This window comes from Chironomus tepperi, unplaced genomic scaffold (assembly GCF_022539635.2).
Source record: "Chironomus tepperi strain 1889 unplaced genomic scaffold, CSIRO-AGI_Ctep_v1 contig_34, whole genome shotgun sequence".
NCBI lineage: Eukaryota > Metazoa > Arthropoda > Insecta > Diptera > Chironomidae > Chironomus > Chironomus tepperi.
Genome location: NW_027226156.1, coordinates 1138327 through 1157241, shown reverse-complemented (window position 1 = coordinate 1157241; position 18915 = coordinate 1138327). Strand labels below are relative to the sequence as shown.

Below are 18915 nucleotides of genomic sequence, written 5' to 3'. Positions count from 1 at the left end.
CTAGATTTGGGATCGGCAAGTATGACAAGATGCAAATTTCTGCTTCAAAGATGCAAAATTCTGCTTCAAAGATGCAAATGATTGCCTCAATGATGCAAAGTTCTGCCTCAAAGATGCAAAGTTGTGCTTCAAAGATGCAAACTTCTGTCTCAAAGATGCAAACCTCAACCTTAAAGAAGCAAACCTTTGCCTCAAAGATGCAAAAAAGGAAATTTCTAACAGACAATCTACCCAATAACTATACAACCCCGTCACCAGTGTGCAAATATAGACAGTAAAGGCAAGAAACTTAAGAGAGTGAGAAATCTAATTATGGAAGTTATGATGCCTCTCGGGATTCTTTCCTCATTGCCATTGTAAAATCCGACAACAACAAAAGAGGTAAGAATGAAGGGAAGCACATCCAGTTGTTCATGAAAAGGGAGAAAGCCAGTTAAGTCGATGAATCATTTAAAGGACATTAAACATGCATGTAGACAAGAACTTGATGTACGCATGGAGATTTTCATATAAAAAAAAAATAGATTGTAATTTCATCGGATTAATTTCTCGTTTCTATGGTCGATGGCAACAAAGCAGAAAATTTTTCTCATTTTTTGATGTGAAAAACAGGGGAAAAAAGATTAAATCGAGACGCATTCAGGCTTTGTGCCCACTTCTGTTGATGCTAAAAAAGAACGTAAATTAAAAATAATTGCAGGATTTAAAAATAAAATTGATTTGAGAAATTTGAGAACTTTTTGGAAGTATTTCAAGTATTTTTGAGGGTTGCAGCACCAAATTGCAAAGATAATGAAGACTTTGAGCTGCTGGAAGGTGAAAAACAGATAAATTTGAAGCTCATATTTCAAGATTGATTACTGAGGGGTCAATAGCTTGTGATTGACGAGATGATACTGGTTGGTAAGGTAGATTTATGGGGAAATATTAATTAATTTTAACTATGAAGACATAGGAAGTTGGTAGGAAGCTAAACAAAGACATTAAATTATGAAATTTGATATGTTGTTGTGAGGATTGTGAGGATGATGAGGTGGGGATGAATGTTCTGAACTTAACTGAACTTCTGAAATTGATTAAAACTGACCAAATTTGACTGAATTCGATCAGATTTGACTGAATTCTACCAGATTTGACTGAATCTGACCAGATTTGACTGAATCCGATCAGATTTGACTGAATCCGACCAGATTTGACTGAATCCGATCAGATATGACTGAATCCGACCAGATTTGACTGAATCCGACCAGATTTGACTAAATCCGACCAGATTTGACTGAATCTGACCGAATTTGACTGAATTTTAGCAGATTTGACTGAATCCGACCAGACTTGACTGAATCTGACCAGATTTGACTGAATTCTACCAGATTTGACTGAATTTGACCAGATTTGACTGAATTTGACCAGATTTGACTGAACTCGAACAGATTTGACTGAATTCGACTAGATTTGACTGAATCCGACCCAATTTGAATATACATATCCCCAACAGTGCAATCACCTCAGCATGCATCCTCATTTAACTAACAATTCCTCCATTTACACCTCAACAACCCATCATCACCATCACCATACCCCAAGCATGCGTCACTTTCACTTTTCCTTCTCATTCCATCATATTTGCCATTTAAATTTCACGACTGAATTCACTAAACTCCATTAAACCAGCAAATGCTATTAATTTTTGAAAAACTAATGAACATTTTGGCAAATGCAAATTTTGCAGACATTGTTAATTTTGTGCCACCCTCGTTCATATGTGCTGTATGTATTCAAATGAGATGTGTCATGACAAATCAAAAGAATCATTTGAAACAATTCAATGTCTGATGAGTTTGAAAACTGTTCGGGGGAAAGTTATGCATTTGTTGTGTTTATGAAAAGGGGTTTTGATATATGTGTGATGCATGGGAGATCAAAACAAGTTCCTTGTGGGAATATAGGAAGGATTTTATGGGAATTTTGAGGGAGTTTTGTGAATTTTGTCACTAATTCTACTTGGTTGCATACTTTACTCATTTAATCTGTTTTATTTCTTATGCTATACCCTATATAACATCCTATGCTACACCCTATACCATACCCTAACTAATACACTATCATATACTCTATAATATGTCCTATGGAACACACTATACCCACCCTATCCCATACCCTATCCTGTACTCTGTCCTATTCTCTGTTCTATACTCTCTCCTATACCCTATCCCATACCCTATTCCATGCCCTATCACAAACCCTATCCCATACTCTATCCAATACCCTATCCCATACTAATACCCTATACCTAATCCTAGTATTGAGAATATCATATATAATCATACAACAGCTAATCGACCCAAGGATACATAACCCCACCCACCAAATATCCAATTCTCACTTTCAATCTTCTCCTATAAATCCCATTCCATGCCTAAAAAATGAAATTAAATTCCCATGATGATGGTTAAATGTTCTTATTCACAACGTACACACTTTCCATCTCAAATCCCATACACACAATATGTGCCATATATGTGATACGCATATGAAAGGGTCCGAGAGCAGCAACGACGTGTAAATTCAACTTGTTCTGCCACAAATAAGCACAGGGGATGAAAATTATTATTATTTTTTGGAACAAAAGGAATTGAGCGTGTGCGAGGATGTGGAATGAGAAGAAATTCTCATTGTTGTTGTTGCCAAGACGCTAATCCTGTCTTTTTAGGTATGATACGCATTGGCATTAAAGATGTGATGTTTGGGGTGACTCGATGCAACAACAGATGGTTCAAATTTTTTTTTTTGGAAAGGAATTTAAGAAGATTTTTGGGTATGAATCTAATTTATTAATGATTGATATGAGGACGTTGAGGAGGTGTATCTAGGCATCGAATATATTAGCTTGTGCTCAATGAGCCTTAAAATTGTGAAAAATAAATGAGAAAATGGAAATCAAAAATTAATGGAAAAATGAGGATTTGTGTTTATACTTACTTAGCTATGCTGGATATGTAGATCAATTGTGATCCATGATGTCCCTCAGATGGTGCGTTAAACTGGCTGTTTTACTAGGTTCCGTTTGACAATTTTCAATACTTATTAAAATTGTTCATAGACCGAAGATTTGTTGGAATTTTGGTGTAAATCCGTCAAAATTTGGACCAAAAATTGATTAAATTTGGGTAAAAATTCAAAATTTAACCAAATTTTGCTGAACTTTCTGCCATAAACATGACAAAATTCAGTCAATCCAATGAGTCACTCACTCTCTAAGATGCTTACCCAATTGTACATACCAAAGCAGTCACTCAGTTCCAAATCATACCCAGCATTCCACTTTCCATCCCGTTTCATCTTCCATCATTCCAACAAAATTATATCACAAAAAAATCTTTCATTTCTTTTACATTCAGCTTTTATTTTTTACATCGATTTATCCATTACACTTATCTGTTCCACTTACTTACAAGCAATACCAAAACAACAACAACAAAAGCAATTCAAAACAGCTGTAGCTTAATTATAGAGCATGAGTAGTTGAAATTAAGCATAAATTCAGAAATGAAAAGCAACAAAATTGCAGATCAATAGCCGTGATCGTCTAGTGGTTAGGACCCTACGTTGTGGCCGTAGTAACCCAGGTTCGAATCCTGGTCACGGCAAAGGTTGCAAATTTCTTTTTTTTTTGGATGGCTTTTTGGAAGTTGATTTAAATTTTTTATTGGGATGGGTTTGGGACTGCTGAATGACTTTTTGGAGAGTTTCTGGATTTTTTGGGGGTTTTGCAGTTTTTTGTAGTTTTTGAGATTGATGATTAGTTTGAATTGATCTATTGGGAGTCTTTAGGGTGTCGCTGACGTGCAGCTGACCGCACAGTCCTAAAATGGCCCCTGATGACCATTCTGAAGTCAAAAATCGATCAACTGATGTTCAATCTTCAAAAAAGACATAAGAATCCAGAATCCAAGAACCAAAAGCAGCCAGCAACAACAACAACAAAAGCGAAGAAGCCCAAAAAAAAGGAGAAACAAACTCGAAAAGACAGGCAGCAGTGAGTCCAAAAGCAGCAGCATGAAAAAAGGCAATTAATTTTTTTTTTAAATTTCATCTTTTTTTATTCGTCTTAAAAGCACCGTGCTGCTTCCGTGCGATACAATTCAGCCACCAACTGTGCGCGACAATCATTTTTATTTGAATATTTTTTTGATTTTGATAATAGTTATCCATAATGCTTGATGTATCGACTATAAAGCGGCGGGATTTAATAAAAAAAAAGTTAAATGAAATTGAAATTTTTGAAGTTTTTCGAGGAATTTTTTTGAGTTCTTTAAAAGAGTTTGATTGACAAAATGTGGATTTTTTATCGGATTCGTGTATTTTTGATGGATATTTTTACTGTTTTGTTTGATATTTGATTGACGGGTTGTTGGGAATGTTTTGAGAATTTTAAATTGAGAAAAATATTTATTTTTTAAATATATAAAACAAATAATTTTTAAAAATAAAAATAATAAAATTTTTGAAAATAATTTTATAAAATTGAAAAAAAAAAATCAAATTTTTTAAATATTGAAAAAATTTTTATTTTTTAAAAAATCATTTTTTTAACAATTTAATATAAAACATCTCTAAAATTTTAATCTTAAATGTTAAAAAACCTAAAAAAAAAATTCACAATCCAAAGCCTAAAAACTTTCTAAAATAAATGTTAATAATTTCCATAATCACAAAAGACGATTACAGCTGTCAATTTTATCATTATTACTTTAAATCAAATTTTTGTGCCTATAAAATCTGTACTAAGCATAAGAAGTCTTCAAACCTCGCCTACACAATTCATCTGCAACATTTGCATTGTCTGATCACGTCTTGTCACTTCCTCCAGCATCAATTCACATCATATATGGTCAAATGAGTTTCTATGCTTCATCATAATCGTCTTTATTCATTTTTGGATCGTGCATGCTCTTGCATGATATTTTCTATTTTTTTTTGGACATATTTGAGGGTTTATGGATATGCCGATGTGCTTTACATCATTATTGTTATTAAGTGATGAAGTTTCTAATTTCTTTTGATGACAAATTGATGGAAATTTTATTTTTAAATTCAAATTTTTAACGGTTTTCAAAAATTCAAATTTTAACGGTTTTTAAAATTTTCAAAAATTGAACTAAAATATTTTAAAATTGTAAATTTTAAACCAACAAAAAACAAAAACAAGAAAAAAGATTATTTTCGATTGGAAAATTTTCGCACAAAAACAGTTGAGCGTACCGTACACAATAACAACAACAATAATCAGCGCATCACGAGTTCTATTCTTAGATTCCCGATAAAAATGATTCGAGTAAATATTCATTCATGCGACGATCGAGTGTGCCCCCAAAATGCGAGCACACGTGAACAAAAGTTTCGGGAGAATTGCCTCTCAAAATGAGTATTTTTGACTCAACTCTCAGCTGATAAAGGCTGGTAAATAGTCACACAAAAATAAAATTCAAATTTATTGGAAAAAAGTCGCAAAAAAATTCCTAAAATTACTGCTAAAATCAACAAATTGTGTTAAAGTATCGAACAAATGACATAAAAATCAACAAAATTCCATCAAAATTGCTTAATTTATAAAAAAATTTAGTGAAATTTAAAAATAAAGGAAAATTACAAAATTTATAAAAAGAAAAACAGAAACGTAAAAAAAGACTCGCACAAAGCTTGCACGTGAAGAAAAGAAGAACTTTTGATAAACAAATCGTAAATAAAAAATTACAAAAATGGGAGCCAAATTCAATAAAAAAATCGGTTGCTGTGACTTATCAGTTGGATTGAATGCTATTGTTATCATGCACATAATTGGTGCCGTCATAGCCGGCGTGATGATTATCATAGAAATGTGCAAAACTGAGCGTTCGTTTCAGGATGAACATCATTGTAAGTTGGGAGCTATTGAGATTATGGCACAGGGATTGGGTGTGCGGATGTTGACAATCTAGGGTGCGGGACTGGTCGGAATTTGTCAAAAATTGATCAAAAATGTTAAGAAATGACAAAAATTGATAAGAACCTAAACAAACAGCTTCGTATTCTTATTGGCATGAAGTATTTTGATTCCATAATTCAGTGGATATCCTGTGAGACACATGAGCGTCTGACCCTGGCTAAGGACTACCTCAGGTCACCTAGGACTACTCTATTCTGTAAAAACTCCAAAAAATCACCCAAAGTTCCACAATCTCAATTTAAACTTCAAATCTACTTCCATCCAAAATCCATTCCAAAAAAAAAGAAATTTGCAACAGTTGCCGTGACCAGGATTCGAACCTGGGTTACTACGGCCACAACGTAGGGTCCTAACCACTAGACGATCACGGCTATTGATCTGCAATTTTGTTACTTTTCATTTCTGAATTTATGCTTAATTTCAACTACTCATGCTCAATAATTGGAAATTGTTATGGTTCAGGTGTTTTTGAGCTTTTGCTTACTTACTTCGTTGCTGTCTACAGTATACAGTTTGTACAGTTGATGTCTAAAAGTGCCATTATCGCTGGCTGTCCTATATCAATTACTAATACCACTTGTTTGTTACTTACTTCCAGTCATTGCCTTCTTCTGCATCAGTCTCGTCTACGTCATCTGTGGTCCCATGTTCATCATCGGTGTCAACGACGTAAGTACAAAAAGTCATTCAAAACCCACAAAATCTAACAAAATTAATTTAATATTTTCAGAAAAAGTCACTGCTGATGTTTCCATACCTGATAGTAAATCTAGGATGTATCATCTATATTGCATGGTATTTTGGATTCAGAGCTGAAGTGATTGTTCTTTATGTTGTTGAAGCGTTATTTTACTTCCTAATATTTCTATTGTACTTTAATAAGAAAAGTGAGGACAGCAGTCAAATTCCAGAAATGGAAACTGTTGAAATAAACTAGTTTGAATGACTCTTTTTGGATAAAAAAAGGGGATTGTTACTATTTGGGGATGTTGAGGTTGATTTTAGGAGCTTTTTTGGTCAAAGAGTGCAGATTGCGGATTGAGGGTCAACATATAGGGGTCTTCTTAGATATAGAAGACTCTACAAAGCTTTAAGAAGCTACAGAAGGCACTTAGAGATTCTATGAGACTTTGAGATACAATAAGACACCTTAGGAGACCCATCGAAATATTTTGGATAATTTTGGAGACTCTATGGGTATAAACAGACTCAAGGAAACTGTATGCGCATGTTGAAGACTATCAGACACTATAGATGACTTCCAGGAACTCAAGAAGACACCCCCAAATGTCAGATATCCATAATGAGCTCTAAAATCCACAAATATTCTCAAAAAGACACCAAAAATCCATCAAAATTCAATAAAAATTCTCAATTCTTCAATCATTCATCCATCAATCCTCAATCTGCCACAACCACTGACTCTGCAAACAGTCAAATATCAAACAAGATCATAAAGAGATTTACCAAACACATTATGGTCAGTAATAACATTTTGTAGCCACAATTTGCAGCACGAATTTTTGTTTGACTTCTTCTTGATTATTTAATCATTTATTATTTCATTTTTTCTTGTTCTCATTTCGCGGCGCTTACAATGTGTTCTTTGTGGATGATATAATAGACATTTAATAGATCAATTTTTATTCAATTTATTTGAAATTTTTGCTATGAAAATTAATTAAAATGTTAAAGAAATAAGAAGAGTTTTGGCAGTCAAATTCAGTGATGGTATTGAGTGGTGTGACCAGGGATGTAGCTAGTTGGTCATTAATCAACCGCCTCTCTCCCTGCTCCCGCTCTTTCTTCGAATGTGCCCCTGAAAGTGGATTTGGTTTGATGAAGTGCATGCCAGTTCTAAGGATGACAAAACAGCTTCATGATGACATTAGTCATCCATAGCTGCTGTTGTCCTTAGTCGTCGACCTTAGTCTCTTTAGTAATCGTCCTTTATCGACCTTAATTGGATCGATTGTCGTCGATGTTATGCATTGTGACGTCTCTACAGCCAGATACACGTAAGGTCAAACAAGAACCATTTTAGATCCAATTTTGCCATTTTAAGACCAAACTTTATCACATTTGCAACAACAACCTGCATCTTCCTAGGAATATCAAATTAACCCAACAACACATCATAGACATCAACACTCAAAATTCTCGTTAACATTTTCGTGAACTTTACTTCAACTTAATACACATCACATAAACATCAACATCAAAAACATCATATTTAGTAATTGAAACTCTTTAACACGACGATAGTAAGTGAATTCGTTTATGAGGAAGAATAGTTGTTAATAAAAAAGGCTTTTGTGAGTTCTTTTATTGTTGTTGTTGGCGTTTGATGGTATAAAAATCAATAAACTGCGTATTGAGTATTGATGGGATTTGCAATGGATGTGAGTTTGAAGGGGTTCAGAGCGCATGTGGTATTTTTTGTAACGAATTTTGGCGTTTTTGGACTAAATTTTGTCACTTTTTGAACAATTTCTGCAATTTTTGGATCAAATTTTGACATTTTGCACATATTTGTGTCATTTTTTGATCAAAATTGGTCATTTTGGATGAGATTTTGCTATTTTATACATTTTCAGGATCCACCAATACCCAAAAAAAAATCAGCTAACCACCAAAAACCTCTTCCTTTTCAACTCCACCGTCTATCCGTTCAGCATCTCATTCAATTTATAAACAAGAACACAAAAGTCGTGACTTGGTGGATCAGCAAGAGAAATAATAATAAAAAAACAAGATTCAATATTTTATTCGGTTATTTGTTATTCATTCGATCCGCCGCAACAAGTTTGAGTTTCAATTTCAGCCGTTCATTGAAATTTTTTTTTTTTTTTTTCAATTTCCTCAGCATCATCGACACATTATTAATACCGACGACCTTCATGTCTCTCATACATAATTTTAATTTATTGAAGAATATTGTTATTCTCATTTATTATCCGTCAATTAAGTGTTGCTGCTTGTTTTTTTTCTGTTGATTTGATTGCTTGGATGGTGTCGAAGATTATTTTGATTTAGTTGAGAATTTTGATGGACTTGATGATGGAATTTTGATTGGATGTTGGTGTGGTCATGTAGGATTCATGAAGAATTTGCAGATTCTTAGGCAATACTATATAAAAAGTTAAGAATCAGATAGATTAAGTGCTGAAAGTTCCAAAACTCCACTTTATCAGGAACATAACCTCAAAATTCTTCAATTTTTTCATCAATTTCCATCAAATTCAACAAAAAAATTAAATTTTCCTTCAAAAAAGTTCCAAAAAAAAGATTCACAGTACCATCCCATCTGGGGATCGAACCCAGGGCCTCTGGATTAGAAGTCCAGCGCGCTATCCACTGCGCTAATGGGACCGAACACTTATTTGTTTGATTATGGACAAAATCTAAAGCGATAACCTTATCACTCAAAATTATTAGTGACTTACTGTTCTGTAATGAGAATTGTTTAGGGCTGAATTTAATAATTGTTATCTTTTTACTTTTTTTGATGTAAAGATGAATATGGAATGAATGATTTTCTTTTGGGTTTGAGAGATTGAGGAAGTGAAATGGGTGGAATTGAATGAAAAATGGAATGGGAATAGCTTGTAATTTTTGAGTGATTTTTAATTTGGGAATTTGAATTTTTGTGAATTTTAAAGGTTAAAAAAATTTAAAAATTCAAGAATTTAGCAATTTTTACCCCCGAGCAACACACTCGCAGACCATGGTCGACCAATTCTTATTTTTCAGTCAAAATGAACTTGAGCAAGGCATCATGATTCAGAAATTAATTTGGGTTTTAACCAGTTAACCCTCACTAATAGCCCCACACACCCCTCCCTCCTTCGTCCTACCCTCCTTCACTTCCTAAAGCGTAGCCAGTCACCAAGTTTCAATCCATTACTCACCCGGGCATACTATATGACCTCTGACTTCTCATTAACTTTTCCTTATTGCACACCCAATAAAACAAAAAAAAGCCTCTACTTCCATACGCTATTTTAGATCCAATTAATACTGATCGAACACACAAAAAAAATTATTCAAAAATTAGTAACTTGACCTTCTCAGACTGAATTCTCATTTAATTCACATGTCATTCACGCAGTATTAGTGCTGCATCTAAAACAGCAACATGTGACCAAATTGGACGAGGAAGTCAACAACTTGTCACTCTTCTTGTGGCTACAATTAAAGACTTTTATTTATTGTTCGATCTTTTGGCTCTTTTTTTGGCACAATAAAGCTTATGTGCTGCGCATCAATTCGGTTTGATTTGATTAATTTTGTGTCACTTTTTTGGGGGATTTCCTGGTATTGTTGTGGCTTTTTGAGTTATTTCAATGAGTTGTAATGGTAAAGAAGTCACTGGAAGCTGATCATGGTGTATTGGCTCTGGATCCATGCTACTGAGTGGCTTAAGGATCGAGAGGTAACACAAAAGGAGACCAATCTGCATCTTAACCTCCAAAACCATCGCGGAACCTCCAAAAATTCTTGCATAAATTCCGCAACAATCCACAAAGCATCTCAACAAGACAATAGACCACAAAAAGCACCGCTTAGAGTATATCCACCAAAAATATTTATTACTATTCCATTCACAAAATTATAGGTTTGAATCAATAAAAAAACAGCAAAACAACATCAAAGGCTGAATCATAAGAATGTTCTCATAAAATAAGCTACAAAATGTTTTTGGCCAGGCACTAAAATTCACATAAATATCTCAAATTATATGCTTGATCGCCGATTCAAATACTGAAAAATAAAACAAAAATTCAGTTGGAAATTATTCATCATCACATGATTTGCACACTGTTTAATGGCATAGTGTGGTTAATGCTGTGAGTTTATGGGGATAGATGAGGGTATGAAGTCGAAATTTGAGGTTTAGGTATGAGTTAAGGCTAGGGTTTGAGCTAAATTCAGGTTTATATTGATTTAATATCGACCTGGTGCTGAATTTTGAGGCTTAAATTGGATAATTATGACTAATTGAGTCTAGTCAAGTCTAGTTAGGTTCAGTTGCGTTTAATCGCGCCTAATCGGGTCGAATTAGGTCTAATCGAGTCAAATCGAGTTCAGTCGGGCTTAGTCTAGCCACACATCTTAATTAAAACTAATCACCTCAATAATTTACATCAAAATTTACAATAAATCATCTAAAAATTCCAACAGAATCAATAATTAATCGACAACAATCACAACACTCAAATGTATTACATCATCGCAATTTCACAGCAGTAGCAAAAAAGAGCAACAAGTTATGAATGAATCAAGCCGTTTAAAATCATCAATCGACTTACATATCATACAAGACATGCTCAAATAACAGGAAGATAATTATCTTCATATTTCAATGATTTATGTTTTTGATTTGAAGGCACAAAAAAAAAATTTTAATTTTGATATTAAGCAGTCAAAATAAGTTTTAAAGATCATTAATTAGCTTTATAAACCAACAAAAGGATTAAATGAGGAAATTGAGACTCTTGTAGAGATAATTAATTGCTTAACAATTGGCACTAAATGGTTTAGATTATCTGAGATTTGGGATTGAGAGATTTTGAGGGATTTAAGACATAGAGCTGAACAAGTGGGTCAATTTATAAGGTTTTAGGACCCTCTCTCACTTCCACTCCGACTAGACTCGATTACACCCGACTACATCCGACTAGATCCGACTTGACCCAACTAGACTCCAATAGACTCGAATAGACTCGACTAGACTCGGCTAGACTCGATTAGACCTAACTAGACTCGACCAAGCTTGACTAGACCCAACCAGCCCTCATTCAATCTCCACAATCCTCAATTCCAATTCTTAAATTAACTTTAATAATTATTATCTGGTAAGTCTTTTGTAATGCAGATAAGTAAAAGTTTCTAATTGGTCCCTGATATCTTATCATTTGCAGTTGTATACTTGATAACAGTACAATATTGTTAGTTGTGTGTTGCACTTCGAGCTGATAAAATGCTCTTGTTAGGTGATTTATTGAATCAATTTATGGATTATTTATAGGTATGCAATTTTGAGTTTTTGTTAAGCTGGTGTTAATGTGGATTAGGAGTTGAAGTGGGATTGGGTTGGGTGTGGGGGTGATTGGGGATTTTTAGATCATTTTTGAGCATTTTTGGACATTTTTAAGTATTTTTGTGCATTATTGATCATTAATCAGTTCCACAACCTTAAGATTAAGTTGTTCCTCCTTAGTCTAACCACGTGACACTATTGCTACTCTCAAACCACACTAAAATGCATTAATCTACTTCCAGAACACAAATACCAAAAGAAAATGGAACTGCATTGCATATTCTACAGTCAAAACTTTGACGCCAGCTACAATGTTTATCGTTGTCTTATCACAAATCGGGAAATACCTTTTGACAAAGAACTCAAGCTTATCGGACGTCATGAAAGTAATAAAATAAACGATAACGTAACTCACGTCGAGTTCAACAACTGTACAATTAGGAAAATTCCTCAAAATTTATGTAAAATATTTCCAAATTTGAAAGTTTTAAAGATTTTAAATTCAGAATTAAGGAAATTATCCAAAAGTGACTTGGATGGATATGAGAAGCTGGAAAGATTAATCTTCGATTTTAATGAAATTGAATTTTTGGCGGGAAATTTATTTGAGAATTTTAAAAAATTGGAACTGATTTCCTTTCGTGGAAATGAGTTGAAAGTTATTGAACCGAACATTTTGGACGGTCTGGACAGACTGCAGCATGTAGATTATAGAGATAATCCAAATTACAGCAACTGCTACTCAATTTTATCTTGTAAAGATTCAAATGCTGAACTTGAAGATGTAAAGGTTCAAATTGTTGATAAATTCTTCAGTTCCGATGCAGAAATTGTTCAGAAATTTGTCAAAAAATTGCAGAATCCAATGGAACAGCTGAAGATCTACGAGAATCTATCCAAAGACTCAAACGTAAAACTAACAATTTTAAACCTAAAATCACAAATTTATGAGGAACTAACAAACCGAAAAATCGAACATTTTAGGACTTCCGAGTCCAATTTGAACCAAGAAATCAAAAATTTCATAAATTTTGAGTCAAAACTGATCCGAGAGATTAATGCCTTAAGGAACTTCGAAGGAAAGCTGACGCAAGAGATTCAAGACCTTAAAAGAGCGAATCCAGGTCCAATTCTAATAAGACAGCAATCTGAACCAGTTTATGACAATTCTGTGGCTGCGTTAAGACAGGAGCTGCAAAGTTGGAGAAGTTTGGCAAACAAGCTGAGCCAGGAAGTCCAAAAGTTGAAGAATTCCGAATCGAAGTTGATTTTAGAAGTTCAAAACCTGAAAATTAGGTTGGAAGTTGCTGATTTGAGGAAAGCTGAGGATTCAGTGACATTTGAAGCATTGGCTGAGAGTCCTGGAACTGATCAAACAAGTTTACAACCTGAAAATAGCAATAGAACCTCAAATCAACTTCATAGACCAGAATTAAGCCACAAATCCCATCAAAAACCCCTCAAAACTCCCCAAAACCCCAAAAATTCCTTCCTAATTGACATCAAAAAGTACATCCAGGATGAAATCACTAAAGACTTTATCATCAAAATTGACAATCAGGAATTTTTAGTCCACAAATTCCTTCTTGCCGCTCGAAGTCCAACCTTAGCTGACATTTTGAATAAAAATCCATTCATTGACAGCCTTAACCTTGAAAGTATCACAATTGAGAGCTTCCAGCACATCCTGAGATTCATTTACATCGATGAACTTCCGAGTGAGGAACAGACAGATTATGTAAATCTTTTTGAAGCTGCTGGATTGCTGCAAATTGAAGAATTGAAAGACTATGCTGGACGAAAGGTTTTAGACAAGCTTAATGCCGATAATGCAATTGAGATTTTCAATTTAAGTAGTAAATATGAGCATAAAATGTTAAGACAAAAGTCATTTGAGGAAATAAAGAAGAATTATGAGAGTTGATGTAGATTTTTGGATGTTTTCTTGGATTTCAGTGGGAATGGTTCGATTGTCTGGAGTGTGGATTGGATTTTGGTGATTCCTGAATGACATAAGTCGGTCTATAGATTCAAAATCTGGCTCCAGGCAGGGTGAGCACTAGTATAGAGACGGATATAAACCGGATTCGGTTTGACATGAAGTTGACAATCGATAGCCAGCTTCAGGTGCCAACTGAGGGAGTCCATGGATCATACTTGATCTGTACGGCTACCGAAGTAAGCAAGTAAGTAATTGATTGTCCAGACTGACTCCAAACTCATCCCAACTTTCCCAAAGACTACATTAAAATTCCAACATAATTCAATCCACAAAGCCACACAAGCCATAATTTATTCATGACCACAATTTACCCAATACAATTCAAATTGCCGTGTCTAAGTACCCAAACAGCAACAAACGATCGCGTGACTTGAAAATTCAATTTTTAATTTATTTTCTTAAATGAAAATTCTAAATTTAAATTTTAATTAATTTTTTCATCCACAAAAATTATTTTCTCACCAAAAATGTGGCCATAAAAGCACAGAAAGTTGATGGACGTGCTAAAAATTCTAATCAAATAGAAAATAACATGCGATGAATATTCTTCAACCTGATGTGATGCGTGTGTATTTGTTGACATTAAGCCACAGATGGCTGGATGTTTCTCATGTAATGCTGCCTCAATGTAGATTCTGTGAAATTCATCAAAACAGAAGAAATTAGAAATGATTGTTTGGATCTTCTAACTGGCGATGATGACTGTGATTATGATTGACATGGAGATGAGAAATAAGAATTATTTGATGTTTAGTATTGGCGATGCTATGTGCAAAATTAAAGGTGTTGGGAAAGATAGATTTGGAATTTTTGAATTTTTTGTGTGGTTTTTAGGCATGATTTGATGAGTAGGTTTAGTACTGTTGGGTAATATGATGACAAAGGTGGATTTAACAATTTCAAAAAATTCAAATTTTAACGGTTTTGAAAAATTCAAATTTTTAACGGCTTTTAAAAATTCAAAGATTTTTTGAAAGTTTGGTCAAATTTTGATTTATTCTTAAATTTTTGATTTCTTATCCAGTCATTAAATCCAGCCACAATCAGACAATCCTCTCCCAATAATCCACATCACCCAAAATTCACCAAATTACATCACAAAATATTTTTAAAATCCACTCAAAAGTGAAATGAATTAAAAAGTTATTAAGCAGAATCGGTACTTTATGAGAGGCTATTAACCGCCATTAGATGCTCATCCTAGGCTATTTATTATCTTTTTAAAATAGCAACAATAATTTTTTTTTGATTCTAACTGTTTAAAAGATGCTTTTGTAAGAATTGAAAATAAATGCGAAAAATATTGAAAAAATTTATAAAAAATAAATTTGCAGTCATTAAATCATCATTAAGTGAGTAAGAAGGTATAGAGTTCATGATAACGGGGATATGATTGATTTGTTGGGGAATTAGCTGTGTTTGGATCAATGTTGAAAAATTCAAATTTTTAAAAACCGTTAAAATTTGAAGTTTTGAATTTTTATAATCTCTCAATTCCATCAACTTGGATCTTCCACATTCATACTGTATACAGCAACAAAGGAACCAACAACAATTTATGCGCATCACATTTCATGTCTTTATTAGCTTCCCATCCCATTTTAATTTTGAACCTATTTCAAAAAATAATGTTTTTGTTGTTGTTGCTTTTGTTCTTGAATCTTTTTGAGCATATTTTTGGTTCTGTACTTGAAATTGAGTGAAAGAATAGAATGATTGGGATGAAATGTTTAGCAAAAAAAAATGAGATGAGAAAAGGATGGAACAGCACAGGTAATTATAGATTAGGTAAGAAATGAAATTGAGTATCTATTGTTGCTGTATATGCTGTATGTCGATGGGATTGTTATTCTTATTATGATCAATCATAAGTATGGCATGATGGATATGATGCTGAATGCTTTATATCTCAAAATTTTCGAAACATAACCTCAAAATTTGAAGATTTTTGATGATTGCTTGTGATCTGAGTTAGGAATCTCTGTGATTGAATTGGGGACCAACGGGATAAGAAGCCGTCAAGTCTACACATCCTTAGCTGCTTCCCTATACCTAATTCTAAAACATAACCTCAAAATATTCCAAATTTTCATCCTTTTATTGCCAAGATTCTCAAATTGTACAATTAAATCCATTCAATTCTCTAATTTCAATTCATAACCAACACAAAATAATCAACATCCATTCCAAAACTGCATAACATCACATGGATATAAACAATAAACAGCCTCAAAAAGCATCAACATCAAGAAGGAGGAGTAATTCATTTTTAAAGGAAAGGATGAACGAACAAGAATAATTTTTATGGTTTTTAAGGGGTGGAATATTAAATTAACAAAAGATATAGAAGACATTTCCTGTGTCTGTTCTTAATGTGGAACTTAAGAAAGGCTTTTTTTTGGGTTTATTGAATGATTTTTTTTTTGTTTTTGATGAACGATGGAATAAATTTGAGGTAAATTGAGTGAATGTTTAATGGTAATTGTTGTCCATTATAGGCTGCATGGAATTAAATTTTGAATTTTGGATGATTTGGGGGTTTAGTTAATGCTTTAAAGCGATGATTTAAGAATTAATTTAATATCCTAATATTGTCTTAAAAGAGATGATACTGTTCAAAGCGACGACTTAAGAATTAAGTCAATTATCAAAGCGACGATTTGAAATTAAATCAACGATTCAAAGCAAAGCTGCATAATCAAGTGAATGCTTCAATGAAACGCTTTAAAGTCAAGTTAATGCTTCGAAGCAATGAAACATTTTAAATCAATGCTTCAAACTGAGTGAACGCTTCAAAGCAACACTTTAAAACCAAATTAAAGAACCAAATTCAAGCTCAAACCCCTTCCGTCCCCGCCTTCTCCCAGTCACCTGCTCCCATGATCACATTATCTACCACAAAAAGAGCCACAACACATTCAAATCAAATCAATCAGTTAAAGCCAATGAATCAAATTTGTCATGGATTAGTGATCTTTCTGACTAAATTAACTTAGTAAGACTTTAAATGGCTTAAGACAATTAAAGGTAATGAATCATATTAAATATCTGCGTCAAATTTTCATATTTTACACGCCTGAAAAATTAAAAATTCGAGAATTATTCATGCAAAATTTAAAAAGACTCAAAAAAGTTTAAAACAATTAAGCTACACTGACTCATTTGTCAATTGTCTGTTTGGTTCATATTCATTCAGTCACGGAATATTTTGTAATATTTAGGAATGCTTTTAATGCTGTATCATCGAGTATTTAAAAATGTTTTTATGAATTTAATTTTTAAAGAGTCATTTCAGAATTGTTTGACTTTTGTGGATGTATTGATTGGTTATTTGATAGGAAGTAGGGTTAAGTCCATGTAAAATAAAATTTTATTAAATTTTTTTAAATTTAAAAAAAATTAAAATTTTTAAAAATAAAAAAAATTGAAAAGTTTTTAAAAATTAAAAATAAATGAAAAATTTTTAGAATTAAAAAAATTTAAAAAATTAAAATAAAATTTAAAAAATAAATAAATTTTTATTGAAATAAAAAAAACAGTTTTTAAGTCACTTTATATAAAAATATTTCCAACAACAATGTTCAATATTATCATAATAATTCAGTCAGCTGTATATTTCCACATTCGTAATCTTCATTCATTCACTCAAATTTTATATTTTTATTTTTTTTCTTTTCTTCTTCTTTTTTTCCTCTCTCAATTCTCATTTTTTCTCTCTTTTTTTTTCATTTTTCGTCACTTTTTTCACATTTTTATTATTAATTTCTAACAATTTTTAACATTTTATTAACAAAATTTCACAAATTGAGGAAAAAAATAAATTCGATTTCAAGTTTAAATAAAACATTTGCCAAATGTGAAATCATCAAATACGACGAGGTGCTAGAGTGGTTAATAGGTTGGACTGCTAACTTACACAGTTATCGACAGCAATCCAATGGGCTCTGCCCGCGTGAGTTCGAATCTCATCCTCGTCGAAGTGAAAAATTTTTTTGCACTTTTTTTTCACTTTTTTGATACTTTTTTGAAAAATAATTAAAAATTTTTTAATTTGGTGAAATTTTGATTAAATTTAACGGTTATATGAGACTTTTTGTGATTGTATGGGAACACTTGGGAATAAAACATTGTGTTTTTACTCTGGAATGTGCTTTTGTATTATTTTTTTATGTGACTTGACTTTACTTTATTTATTTTTTAAAATTTGTTTTTTATTAATTTTTTAAATTTTTTTTAAAATTTTTTTTAAAATTTTTAAAATTTTTTTTTTTTTTTAAAATTTTTTTAAAATTTTTTTTTTAAAATTTTTTTAAAATTTCTTTTGAATTTTTTTGATTTTTTTAAAATTTTTTTAAATTTTTTTTAAATTTTTTTAAATTTTTTTTTTTTTTAAATTTTTTAATTTTTTTTTTTTAAATTTTATTTTAATGTTTTTATATTGCCTTTTTATAAATTCCATCCTAATCCATCTGACAAAAAAACCTGCACAGACTTCCACTCGCATCCCAACCCATAATTTCATGTCTCAAACCCAAAAATTCCAATAATCAGTCACTCGACCGTATCGATTGCCTGCTTCCTCTATCCAATTATATCAATAAGCTGCAGCTCCACACAATTCTATCCACAAAAGGAAGTTGAAACTTAAAAAATTATGAAAAATATTAGGTTGAGCATTTATAATTAAGACACGATGTCATCGATTTGATTTCCACTTATGTCTTTATAGATCTGATAAAATTAGAGAAATATATGGAATTAAAGTAAATATATGAAGGTAGTAATTAGGTAGTAATTAGGGATTAGGTAGACTAATTTAAGGTTTGATGATTTTTTATCGGATGTCTATTGAATTTTCAAAATTTCATATGCTGAGCTGTCAAT

General features: G+C 32.4%; 1 protein-coding gene, 1 long non-coding RNA gene and 4 other non-coding genes across 6 annotated transcripts; 4 read left to right on the top strand and 2 right to left on the bottom strand.

Annotated features, from left to right (window-relative positions):
- The first annotated feature begins 3575 nt into the window (after nt 1-3575).
- Nucleotides 3576-3647, top strand: TRNAH-GUG (transfer RNA histidin (anticodon GUG)). The gene has a single exon. It is a non-coding gene; the product is annotated as a tRNA-His (tRNA).
- Nucleotides 3648-5421: 1774 nt separating this feature from the next.
- On the top strand, nt 5422-6951 carry LOC139097070 (uncharacterized). Its single transcript, XR_011545021.1, has 3 exons — nt 5422-5916; nt 6585-6655; nt 6717-6951. It is a non-coding gene; the product is annotated as an uncharacterized lncRNA (long non-coding RNA).
- On the bottom strand, nt 6286-6357 carry TRNAH-GUG (transfer RNA histidin (anticodon GUG)). The gene has a single exon. It is a non-coding gene; the product is annotated as a tRNA-His (tRNA).
- Nucleotides 6952-9285: 2334 nt separating the features above from the next.
- Nucleotides 9286-9358, bottom strand: TRNAR-UCU (transfer RNA arginine (anticodon UCU)). The gene has a single exon. It is a non-coding gene; the product is annotated as a tRNA-Arg (tRNA).
- Nucleotides 9359-11941: 2583 nt separating this feature from the next.
- On the top strand, nt 11942-13957 carry LOC139096964 (uncharacterized protein PF3D7_1120600-like). The gene is made up of 2 exons (XM_070648731.1): nt 11942-12017; nt 12272-13957. Exon 2 carries the CDS (start codon nt 12292-12294, stop codon nt 13951-13953), a length of 1662 nt encoding a protein of 553 aa, XP_070504832.1. The 5' UTR covers nt 11942-12017; nt 12272-12291; the 3' UTR covers nt 13954-13957.
- A 3947-nt stretch (nt 13958-17904) lies between these two features.
- On the top strand, nt 17905-18008 carry TRNAS-GCU (transfer RNA serine (anticodon GCU)). Its single transcript has 2 exons — nt 17905-17941; nt 17964-18008. It is a non-coding gene; the product is annotated as a tRNA-Ser (tRNA).
- The last annotated feature ends 907 nt before the right edge of the window (nt 18009-18915 follow it).